The sequence below is a fragment of the Arachis ipaensis genome, chromosome B04 (genome assembly GCF_000816755.2).
Source record: "Arachis ipaensis cultivar K30076 chromosome B04, Araip1.1, whole genome shotgun sequence".
NCBI classification, from domain to species: domain Eukaryota; kingdom Viridiplantae; phylum Streptophyta; class Magnoliopsida; order Fabales; family Fabaceae; genus Arachis; species Arachis ipaensis.
Genome location: NC_029788.2, coordinates 33211945 through 33225058, shown reverse-complemented (window position 1 = coordinate 33225058; position 13114 = coordinate 33211945). Strand labels below are relative to the sequence as shown.

The following is a 13114-nucleotide window of genomic DNA, read 5'->3' as shown; positions in this document are numbered from 1 at the left end:
GAGCAACATGTTCAGTAGTTGACTCTCCAACTTCTCCTGCAAATTTTGTGATGATTTTAGGATTTTTCATTCCCCTTGGCACTTCAGCCATCTGAACATCACAAGGAAAAGCTGACACAAAATGAGGTTGATTCATGAATCCAATATTGAATCCAACCCTATTTAAAACATCCTCCACAATTCTGGTAACCTGATAACATTCACCGACCTGATTAGCATGTAATCGAGCCAGGACATCATCTGCATTTTGACCACGAGGAACTAACTGGGGGTTTTCTCTATTTCTAAAAACATCATTCTCATTTTGAAAAAAAAATTGGAAACCCTCATTATTTTCTCTAGCGTTCTGCCTTTCTCCTTCATCATAATCAACGATTCGAACAATTCGCTCAACTTGCCTATCAAGACAATTGAATTTTAATTCGTGATCAGCCATCATAGGATTCAGAATTATGGTCATTTACTGAGTCAACAAATTGACTAGATCATGATGGCTTTCTTTTACATATTATCTAAATGCTGTTGTTGAGTTAGAAGCATTTGACGTAGAACCCACATTATAATCACGAGAATACTCGGAGTGTTGTTGTAGATTTTGGGCATTGTTTACTCCATTCATACCCCCAAACCTCGAAGGGACAAAACTACTCACTGGTGGAGTAAACCCAGGAAGAAGACCATAAGGAGGCCAATCAGCAGTTACTTGGGGCAGAATTGGTGGTGGATACCACGTGGACGAGTATTACGTCCATTATTTCCATCCTGAACACTTGTAACCGCCACACTTTCACTAATAACCACCCCTTCGGAACGTGAAATAACATCCAAAGATTGTATAACTATTGGTGCACTTTTATTAGTGGATGAACCACCATTCACATTCGACACTTCATCCGCCATGTGAATAATTCTTCAACTCCTTAATTGCATACACTAAATGAAACCAAAATCATTTGACACACTTTAACTTAAAACTGTCCCACTGGGCGTGCCAATTTGTTTTATCGATTTTTAGCAAATCGATAGTGATTCGATTCTAATGGTTTGGGAGCGAAACCAACTCCTCTTTTGCGAGTACCAATTTTCTAAAAGTACATCAAAGACCCTCAAATTAGGCAGGATTTAAAGAAAGAAACTGAAAATGCATGAATAAAGACTTTGGAAGTAAAATTGACTGGAATTGAAATGGTTTGCATTAAATTTAAACAAAGCAGTAAAATGCCTTCGACTGAGTCAAAAGACTTTTGATATGGAAGATAAAGGTTTCGAAATATAAAAATTGAACAAGGAAAGTAAATGCTGCTTAAAAAGTAAATTTGCATGAAAAGTAAAGTTTGCAGAATATGTAAATGGAAAGTAAAGACATGTGGAAGGAACGCTACAGAAAATTGACTCGAAGCAGACTTAGAAAGTCCCTGGGATGTGAGTGTGCGTGAGTAATTTCTGAAGCAAAGTTCCAACCCTTGTATCTTCGAGCCTTCTAATATTTATAGTTGTTTCCATAACTGATCAACAATGAAGTAACACCCCCACATGTGCGAAGATGTAGGTAACCGTCCCCGCTCTTTTGCCCAGACGCATGACAGTTACAAAATAGTCTTCGATTTCAAAGTCTTCGATCCTCTTTCTTAAATAACTCCTTGATTTGCTAAGTTAATTGAGTTCTTACTCATCATCCCTAAATATGTCTCCCTCGACACCAACCTCTCTTTAGGAGGCTTACCTAACAATTCGAAGAACCTTATGTTTTGAATTTATTTATTTTTGACTAACATTATCCTTGTCCTTATCAGATCACGTTTCACAAGAAAATACCCTTAGTCAACGTTCATCACCTCGTACCCACCGCTCTCTAAATACTCTTGAGATGATTCACCATGCCCGTGTAGCTTATGAGCTTTCCAAGGACCTTAATGATGCTTGCGTTGCTTCTTCTGAGAATGTTACTATCAGAGGGTTAGGGACTATAACTTACCTGTCACGATAGCAAGAATATATCACTACAACATTTTGGGTCTATGGCCACGATTTTTTTGGCTACGGTAAAAAAACCGTGACCATAGAGGGTCTATGGTCATAGTTTTTTACCGTGACCAAAAAGAAAAAGCTATGGTCACAGTTTTTAGAAAAAGGGTGACCATAGAGTACCTATGGTCATGGTTTTTTAAAAAAGAGTGGCCTAAAAGGGTCTATGGTCACGGTTTTAGGAGGTGACCTAAAGGGGTCTATGGTCACGGTTTTTTACAGTGACCAAAAAGGGTCTATAGTCACGCTTTTTCAAAAAAAGGTGACCTAAAAGGGTCTATGGTCACGATTTTGGGGGGTGACTTAAAGGGGTCTATGATCACGATTTTGGGGGTGGTCTAAAAGGGTCTATGGTCATGGTTTTTTGGGTGAACTAAAGGGGTCTATGGTCACGGTATTTTACAGTGACCAAAAAAGGTCTATGGTCACGGTTTTTTAAAAAATGGTATCCTAAAGGGGTCTATGGTCACGATTTTGGGGGGTGACCTAAAGGGGTCTATGGTCACAATTTTTCGAAAAGGTGACCTAAAAGGGTCTATGGTCACGGTTTTGGAGAGTGACTTAAAGGAATCTATGGTCACGATTTTGGGGGTGACCTAAAAGGGTCTATAGTCACGGTTTTTTGAAAAGGGGTAACCATAAAGTACCTATGGTCATGATTATTAGGGGTGGCCAAAAAAGATGGTTTTTTCATTATTTCTTTTAAACCCTATCCAAAACGGCGCCATTTCTCCCCCTTTCAAAAATCCACATTTTTTATTTTTTTTTTTTAAGTCCCTAAACCCAAAACGATGTCGTCCCCACCCTCCCCATCCCAAAAAAAAAACATTCCCCATTCCCTCGTAAGTTCTTAAGTTAGGGTAAAAAAAAGAAGAGAACCCAGCCAACCCTCTCTCCCACCCAGCCACGCACCCTCATTTCCTCTTTTGTCGTGAAAATCTTAGTCGCCGGTCACTAACTTTGAAGCTCACCGTCCGTCGTCGTCTTGCTCCAACCCATGAAGCTGGGCATCAGCCGCGCTTTGCCCATTGTTCGTCATTGTCATCTGTTGGGTCGTCCCTTGAGCTTGTCTCGAAGCCTCAAATCCCTCGCCATTCTTGTCAAAGCCTCAACGCCTAAAACCCCTGGAGCTCATTTGTTGTGGAAGCCTCAAAGCCCTCCCTGGATTCATGAATCGCCAGCTTCCACGGGCCTGGTATGCCCGCTCTTCGTGTCATCACTCACTCACTTACTCTTCGTGTCGTGCCCTCCATTGAGTATTCCATGTAAGTTTCTTTTCTTGCTTTTCTTTTTTTTCTCATGCATGCAACCTATTTGATAATTTGACTTTTTGAGATTTCTGATGTAGTATTTTTTCTGACCTGTAGTATTGTCAAAACCTGATTTCCTCTGCATCTTCATAGAAATCATATTCTTTGTGGGTGCTATGCTATCACATCATATTTTCTTTTTTTACCGTCTCTTTTCTTTTGGGAATTTGTGATCTAAGTGGTTGAGTATTATATTGGTATAAATAGAAACATTTGGTTAAAGAAAGGCTTTTCCAGGCCATAATGCTAAGATATATCCTCTTGAGATGTTGGCCTTGTGACCGAATTAGGCATATTTTGCACTTGTCTTCTGTATAATTTTCAAAAAGCTGTATTGACATGTATTACTTGGGTGCTTTCCTTGCTAATTTACTCTATTTTCATTTTCATTGGCGGGGTGCAGAGCTGAATATGATCCTAAGAGTGACTTATTGGATCAAGAGTTCATGCTGAGAGGTAAATGGTATCAACGAAAGCATGGAGAAGTAAACATGAAAAAGTAGATTTCATAATTTCAGTAAAGCTTTTTAATGTTAGCTATGTTAGAATGTAAATCTGTTTCTTCTATGTAATTTTCCATGAACATAAAAAGTCATAGAAAAAGGGTGAATGATTAGGCAGCCAATTGTTCGCTTAAATGAGGATCATGAACCTATAAACGTAGTCTAGAGCCAATAAATTTCAGCGTAGATTGGATATTATAACTTGTAAGACATTAGGACTTGTAGATATATGCTTGAACATGAAAGTTATTGTGGAGTTATGGCTTTATGCTAAAAGATATATAGCTTTGTAACTTGCTTTTTCATCTCTTAAAATTATATTTGGATGACACACAATGTGTTCCTTACCTAGAATGTCAGCATGAAATAATTACTTAGTTATTAAGCTTTAAAAAATAAAGCTATAGTAGGATGAAACAAATTCTCACATTTAAATTCCAATAGAAGATTTTTTTTCGTTGGATTTGTATCTTAATGGGAGCTATAACTAGGTAAGCTTTTATCATTCACTTTCTAGCTTCGACCTTTTTCTTTGGAAGGAGTGTTACAAATAGCTTGCTAAGCAACAATGGGTTTGTAAGGAAAAAATTAGGGTTTGATTCACAATTAATGCATTGTCATAATTAGTTGCCAACAAAGAGATCTCATTAATTTGTTAAATACTTCCTCCATTAAGATTTTGTGGTTATTTGTAAGGAACTAAGGATCATATAAAACGTAAAAGAAGGGATTACAATCCATGATATGGTGGCTGAAATGGCTTGTGAAAGAGGGTGTTTCCATCATTGTGATTCTTGAGAAGTAGATTTTTGTATCTGTGTAGCACTAAGGATTTCGTATTATATTCATAAGCAGAAATTATTTTAGGTAATTTTATTTGTTGAATTGGAAACTCATGTATGTTTTTGTTCCAATGTGAATCAATTTTTTTCTCCTTGTTAAGTGCATGTAATGGTTAAACTTATCATTTTGAACGGTATATCATGCCATTAATTATGTGACTCTGTTCAGCCTTATGTATGGAGTTGAGGATTCGTCAATTGCAGGGATGATTTTAGATAGTCCATTCTCTGATTTGGTTGATTTGATGATGGAACTTGTAGATACATATAAAGTTCGTCTTCCAAAGTTCACTGTGAGGATATATAGCTGTTTTTATACTTATAACTAATGCTAAATCATAATTTTGTAACAGTTTTACTATTGCTAAGCTAATTTTTTTTATTTCTAATGTTATAGGTAAAGTTTGCAATCCAATACATGCGAAGAGCAATTCAAAAGCTTTTGGGTTGCACTGAAGAAAATTTAGAAGAAGGAAAAGGGTACTGCCTAATTGTTCTATTCTCATACTTGTATTTTGGATGGGATGGAATGAGTCTTATAATGACTTTAGTTATCTACATGTAATATTTTGATGTGTTGTGTACCTTTTAAAGATTAACAGGATGTAAATCATAGGATCCAAGCAGGTTGGTCAAAATGGCAGAGTGCATCTGGTTTTATATGCGACAAAAAAGTGCCTTTAAAATTTAAAGGTAAATTCTATTGCACTGCTATAAGACCGGCTATGCTTTATGGTACGAAATGTTGGGCGGCCAAAGGGGAGCATGAACACAAGTTGAGTGTGGCAGAGATGAAGATGTTGAGATGCATGAGTGGTCATACGCGATTGGATAAAATAAGGAATGAAGATATAAGGGATAGAGTTGGAGTAGCACCCATTGCGGAAAAGATGGTTGAATCACGTCTTAGGTGGTTTGGACATGTGAGAAGAAGACCGACAGAACATCTAGTCAGGAGGGTGGATGAGATGGAAGATGGACAAGAGGTGAAAGGCATAGGAAGACCTAAGAAGACCATCCATGAGGTGGTCAAACGAGATCTATATGTAAACGGTCTTTCTGTAGATATGATACATGACAGAGCACAATGGCGTCGTTTAATTCATGTAACCGACGCCACCTAGTGGGACAAGGCTTTGTTTTTGTTGTTGTTGTTATTGTGTACTTTTTGAAACGAGATTTTACCTAGTATTACATGTAATGGATAAATTACACTCTATTTTGATTTGTGTTGTTTGGATTAAAAACATATCTAGCTTATAATAAAACTTTTATGATTTAGATTTCTTGGATTTTTTATTTTTAGATTTATTTGGTGATTATCATCGTTTTGGAATGTGATTATGCTTTAAAAAAATAAATCGCATAAAATAAAATAGGCTATGGTCACGGTTTTACGGAAGGGTGACCGTAGAGCTATGATCACGGTGAAACCGTGGCCATAAATAAGGCTATGGTCACAATTTTAAGGAGGAGTGACCATAGCTTATCTATGATGGTCACGGTTTTAAAGAGGGGTGACCATAAAGGCTATGGTCACGGTTTGATGGGCTATGGTCACTGTTTTTTTGCGTGACTATAGATTAACCTATGATCACGGTGAAAAAACGTGGCCTAAAGCTAAGTGTCAAAATTTGAAAGTTGTAACCGTAACCATAGACCTATGGCCACGGTAGAATAGACCACAGTAAAAAACTGTGACCATAAGTCCAAAACCGTGACCATAGATCTATAGTCACCCTTTTTACTAGATATAACCATGACCAAAAACCTTTTTTTTTTTTTTTTTTAGTGTCCCCATCAAAGGCATCATCTATACTATGAAAGGTTTAGGATTAACCATGCCTACTACCGTATCCTAAAAGAAACTCTCATCCCCTTCAAACTCTCTATGACACTAGATGCACCCCTCCCCATACTTTCTCCCTTGTTACTTTCGCCAGCTAAGCTGGCTGTGTTTCCCATTCTTACGTCTGCTCTCTCCTCCGCTCGCACCAGTCTCGTGGAATTTTTCTTTATTAAACTTTCACCAATTAAATTCTTAATGAACTCTTTAGCATAACACTTTAACTATTACTTTCTTGTTCATTTTATTTTCAATAACATTTTTTAATGATCGGCTCAATTGTATGCGAAATCGCTTCTTCAATTTACTTGTAGCTTTTATTATTTATTGTTACCCTCTTTTGAGAGTGGAGGAAAACCTCATAAGAAGTAGATCTAATAGTATTTAATTGTAAAATTATCTTCTTAAATCCTTTCTTTCGTAGTTAATTTGATGGACATAGAAGTGTAATCTCGTACTAGCTCAAAGGACTCCAAGAAAATAACATATCTTAAAACACTTGCTATATTCTAATGATTTCTAATTTTCTATGTTCGTCTTTGATAAGTTAATATATGATTCTTTTGATCCTTTGTTAAATGGTACTGATATAATGATTAAAGAATTGACTACTAGTTACCTACTTTGATTGGTTAATTGGTACGTGCTATATTAGTAAAAGATGTGGAAGTCTGTTGGATCAAGATTTAGATTAATGCAATTCACATTTTAAATTGATAAAAGACATTTATGAGTTGAGATTTCAATATTTAATTGATTTGTATGTCAATTTCATTTGGTGGTGTTTTAGGTGATTTTAGAATTATAAGATTATTAAAGAAACAATTATACTAATAATCTAATCAATTCCAAATCATAATCCGATTTTTATAGCATAAAATTCTAATAGATGACTTGTATTGTAATTCCTGTTTAATTTATTCCAATCAACGTTTTGCTTTTCTGGTATGAATACAAAGTTACAAACTATTAAAAACTAATTACTTGATATAAAAGCCTTTTTTTTAAAGACGATTTATATTACTGTTATTACTACAAAATTTTAGCGTGCAAACGGTGTTATAAATTACTAATTTATGGAATATCCTCCTTCAGTGATAGATGAATAATTGTTCACTATTTAGCATTTTTATTTAAAAGTAGGATAAGAAAAAAAACCTTATGTAACATCACCGGGGAATGTCAGTTGCTATTGTTTCCTATTATTATTGGATAGGATTTAGAACGTTATGGTGCTATATATTTAATTAAAAAGGAGGTATTAGACTTGTATTACATACAAGTGCAAGGGGCATATATATATATCCAATCATATTATATGTATATTAAAATTAATTATTAAAATTATTTATTAAAGTAGAATAAGTATTAAAATATAAAATATTTATTAATAATAAATTAATAAATTATATATTTATACACAAATATATAAAAATTAATTTTAATGACTAATTTTAGTATATAAATAATATTTTTCACAAATATAACACTAATAGCAAAAGGCAAAACACCTGAGATTTAAAGACTAATAGTAATTAATGAGTACAATTTTTTTTTAAATTACATCTCATCCCATAATCAAAAATAATATTGACAGATACCATTTTTCAAATTTTTTAAAAGAAACTAATAACGACTCACATGCAAATATATTGATATAAAATTAATAATTAAAAATTATTAAATAATAATTTATTTATATATATTAAATTATTTAATTATTTTCAATTATCAATTTTATAGAATAATAACTGCATATGAATTTTCACTCAAATTAATACCTTATCTAGTCTTCTGCTGTTCCCAGATTTTCTTTTAACACACAAGTGGTTGGCAGAAGGTTGCCATGGTATATTGATTCAGTGATTCTTCATGGAAGACATCGGCGGCTGCATCGACGGATATGATTATTTGGAATGATAATAACCGAGCATTGTATAAATGGTCTGCATAAGAGCATAGACAGATATCATTCCGACGAGGAGGTTGTAACCGCGCAACACAACCCGGTCGAATTGGCGGGCGATCATCGGAATCCACGAATGCCGCAACATTATGGAATATCGTTTGATTTTAAGGCAACATTTTCCATAATAGGAGTTCAACTCACTGATCATTTCCCAGTATGGGGAATCATTGGTTTTGTCACGGTCAACTCCACTTATCAACGATCTGAAGAATTCCATCAGTTTTTGATTGCTCATGTTCAAATGATCCACGATCACTTTTCTATCTTTTAGAAGTTGTACATCATTTCCACAGCAGATTAAACCGTTGAAAAAGAATGCAGCCCATGTGCACTTGTGTTTGCAACTCAAACCAGTGTGGCATTGTTCCCAAGCAATGAGATTCTGCCACATCACTTGGGTAGAGCTTGTGATGTGAAGCTGTGGAATTTCTAATGTTCCCTTGCTGAATTTTATGTCAAACTTAACGCCTGGTATTACAGGTTGACAAGGATCTCCCAGCTTCTTCTCTGGGCCTGCACGATCGGAAATGGTGATAGAAATTAATTTAAATTGCATTAAAAATTGGAAATTATTTAAAACCAAAACAATTTATTTGTCGAAATTCATTTTAATTTCCTAAAGTTATTTCTTTTTTTTTCGGATAAGATTTATATATCTCACTCTTCAAAATATAATTTTGTCAAATGATTATAATTCAATAGATATTCACATAATTAAAATTAAATCATTTTTTATGTTATTACTTTTTAGTTTTACATTTAATTTAACAAAGAAAACTTACATTTGCACCACTCTTTAATACCCCACTAAATGTATACTTTTCTTTTGTTATATAAATGATATATTTTTTATTTTTTTTCCATTTTATCAATAAATTTTAATACAGAAAATAAAATATGTATATAGAAATATTATATGATATTATAATGTGTTAATAAAGTGTCTGAATATACTTTGATTATCAGGTCACCATATTGTGTGAGGAAAAGTGAAGATGAAAAAATAAAATAAGAAAAAAGGAGGATAAGTGAAACAGATTATTAACAAGAGAAGTAAAAAACAAGAATGAGGGAAAAAAATGCATTCTTGCCTGCACAAAGAAAGAAAGAAAGAAAGAAAGAAAGAAAGAAAGAAAGAAAGTAGAATTATTGATTATATGTTTGGTTAAAAATTTATTGATAATCTAGACTTTATATAAGAAGAGAAGATATTAAGAACTAATATTGAAGCCAACTTTAACATGAAAAAAATATTTGAATCTTTAAAAATAAAGATATTTAAAATTTAAATTTAATAAAATTTTATTCTTGGTAAAGTTATATTAAATTTGTTTGATAGTCTATTGTAATATTGGCTGAAATTAGCTATTCCATATTCTCGTGTTTGTTCTGTGACGTTACTCATATGGGAAATAGAAGGTCTAACAAGAAAAGGAAAAAAAGAACTTACTTGACATTTGGATTTTTACCCCAGCAGCTTCAAGGATAGGAGCACAACGATTAAATTCGGCATGGAAGTTAAGAGGTTGAATATTCTTTGCCTTAATCCTGTTCATATTATTATCAAAGTCCACATTGTTAGTGGCATCAGGGAAGGAGCAATCATTACATGTACATCCACATACATGGACAAATTCTGAAGCACCAGAACAAGCACCACATCCGTTGCCTTTAAAGGCAGAACCACAACCAAAACATTGTTTGAGCTTGAGAGGGGAAGCACAACAATTTCCACATCCTTTGAAGGCAGAAGAAACACATTTAACACATCCATTATTGATGCCAGAGGAGGAACCACAGTTTGCATATTGATTCGCTACCTGCAGAAGTTTAGTGCTAGTGTTGATAGTAATGGATATTTGGTGATTTCCCTCATGAGCTTCTTGTTCTAGAACTCTCTCCTGATCATAGCTGTCGTCGGAAATGTAGGAGTGGACAAGTTCAAGAAAATTATGAGAGGCAATGTTGGGGGTGAAGTACTTAAAGCTCCTATTCGGAAAGTAGCCAAAGAGATTCAATGCCAGCGATTCAATCGGGACAAGATATGCTTCATTGAAGAGTTTTTCCGACAACTTATGGAGAATGACGAGCGGTATTTGGTTCTCCAAAACCAACATATCAGTCAGCATCTCTTTTTTTATTTGAGGTCTTGGGAATAGAGGCACGCGAACATTCAAGTAATCTGATTCGCTTATGAGAAGCTCCAGCAAGAAACAAGCATCGGATAACATGATATTAGCGAGGTCGTTCCATTCCAATTTGAGATCACCTTCGCCATAGCTTGCGCAAACTTCACTCTCTAGTTCTATAACGACTTGCGTGCATTCCTCTAGGTTTCTTTCGGGTCCCTTGGGTCCTCGATGAAGAAGAGATTGCATGTAGTGCCATTTGGTCTCCTCCAATTTCAACAGGTTCCGTCTTGTTCCCGTGAACCGTGGACCAATGTTGATGGCCTTTGGTGTGTAAGTGTTCTTGTTCTGTTCTCGAAGTTCTTCTGGAAGACTGGAGATGGCAACTGGTTCAGAGTGTGCTTGAAAACGACATAGTGTTGCTTTCGCAGATTCTCTCCATTTAAGCAGCTTGTGTTGACCAGTTTCTTCCATGCTACTTCAATTCTTTATATCCCTTCACAATAATGACAATATTGTTATGTTTGGTTACCCACAAAAATTTAAGAATGAAAATTTGAGAGTAAGCTGAAAGTTTGAAAAATACTACTCTCAATATAGTCTTTATCTTATAAAATGTGAAGACATGTTAATTTAAAAAATGAAAAAGTATAGGTAGATAACATAAACAAGTTAATTTTTTAAACTTTATTTAATAATTAATTTTAATTTTTTAAATTTAAAATTTAAATAATTAAAAATTAATTAAGTAAATCTAATAAAAAACTATAAAAATATTTTTTTTCTCTCTTACATTAACCTATGCACTCCTAACAACAACACACTCAAACTCCCTTTCTCATCTTTAGGCTCTCTCCGCCCCTGCTTTCATCCAAGATTATCTCAAAAAGTGCTCCCCGCCGACAAAGTCGTCGAGTACATCAAATCCGACATGATCTTCATCCTCAATACCGGCTCCATCACTGTCTTTGTTGTCGCCAAGCTCAGTTATCTTTTCTCCACCGGTCAACTCTCCAACATAATCGGCATCCCTACCTCCAAGCACATTGAGAAGCAGGCACTCTCCCTCGGAATCCCGTTCTCTATCCTCCACGACAATCGCCGCCTCGATCTCGCCATTGACGGCACCACTGAGGTGGACCTGACCTCAACCTTGTAAAAGGCCGCGGCAGTGCTCTTCTCCGCGAGAAGATGGTGGAGGTTGTCTCTGACAAGTTCGTTGTGGTAGTCGACAAAACAAAGCTCGGGTCAGGACTAAGAGGTTGCGACCTTGCGATGCCGATGGAGATGGTGCAGTTTTGCTCGAAATACAATCTGGTTCAGCTTTAGAAGTTGTTCAAGGAAAAAGGAGTGGTGAAACACTTGCTGTCTTGAACAATTCCATAAATATATAAAAAAAACATCCATTTGATATGAAAAAAACTCATCCGAATGCTTAAAAAGAAATGTCCAGGCAAAAACAATCAGATACTTATAGGATTTAAAAAAAATCATACCATTTTTAAAAAAATAAAGACATCTTGATGCAGAAGAAACATTTACGTATATTAATTTGCCTTTGTTAAGATGGGTTTCAAAATCTAGCCCATTTTAAAGTTGACAAGAATTGGCTGGACTCCCTCTTAATTCTCTAACAAAATTGTTTTGCAAATTACAAAAGTTTTCAAATAAGTTCCCATTTGTAATTTTTAGCTTCTTCTCAAATCACCCAAATTGAGACTAATATGAATGCATACAAAGAAATGAGGAAAACTGAAAAACAAATTGAGACTAACATGGATTCATTTGAAAAGGATATGAGAAATTATTACGTAGTGTATTGTACTGTGATACATGACAAAAAAAAAAAATAAAAAATAAAAAAGATCACATGTTCTTCGAATTTGGTGGCGGGGTGCTTGGTTTCTACCTCAATAGAACGTAGAATAAGTTAAATTAGATTTTTGATAATCTCTAATTCTCTTGTTATGTCTTCTATGTTCTGCATTTCGATTTTTCTTTTGATATGTTTTTTCTTAACTTTTAATTTTTTTTTATAAAACTGATTAATAAATTGGGTGAATTGAAAAAAAAAAGTAAAATTTGATAATTGGAACTTACATTCTTTTAATTTGCAAGAATAATTTTATGATGGTCGTTGATTAATTTAATTTTCAAAACTAAAGTTAAATGGTTAATTAATGTTAATTATGATAACATAATTAATTTTTTTTAATAATTATTGAATAAGTTATAAAGAATAACTTACTTTTTATTTATGTGAGAATTGACTAGAAATATCTTCATAATTATTTATACATATTAAATTGAAAAAATGTGAATTAATTAGCACAAAATGCCTATTAATATACTGCTATAATTAGAAGGGATTTTGTGCATTTTCTTAAATATTTTTCGTCATATATATCCGTAAAAAAAATTACTATTCCTAAAACTTAAATGTAGGATCCCTTGATTAGAGTGTCGTCGATTTATCACCTTGATCAATTT

The 13114-nt window shown here is 34.2% G+C and overlaps 1 protein-coding gene, 1 long non-coding RNA gene and 1 pseudogene across 2 annotated transcripts in view; 2 read left to right on the top strand and 1 right to left on the bottom strand.

Moving 5' to 3' along the window:
- LOC110270601 lies at positions 4841-5119 on the top strand. Its single transcript, XR_002360242.1, has 2 exons — positions 4841-4973; positions 5078-5119. It is a non-coding gene; the product is annotated as an uncharacterized LOC110270601 (long non-coding RNA).
- LOC110271019 overlaps positions 8264-13114 on the bottom strand; it is a 63959-nt gene continuing 59108 nt past the window's right edge. The window contains exons 2-3 of the mRNA XM_021121095.1: positions 9946-11120; positions 8264-9008 (exon numbers count right to left, since the gene is read on the bottom strand). Coding sequence (XP_020976754.1) covers positions 8434-9008; positions 9946-11098 — 1728 coding nt within the window. The 5' untranslated portion in view covers positions 11099-11120 and the 3' untranslated portion in view covers positions 8264-8433. The remainder of the gene's footprint in view (positions 9009-9945; positions 11121-13114) is intronic.
- On the top strand, positions 11412-12031 carry LOC107636355 (annotated as a pseudogene).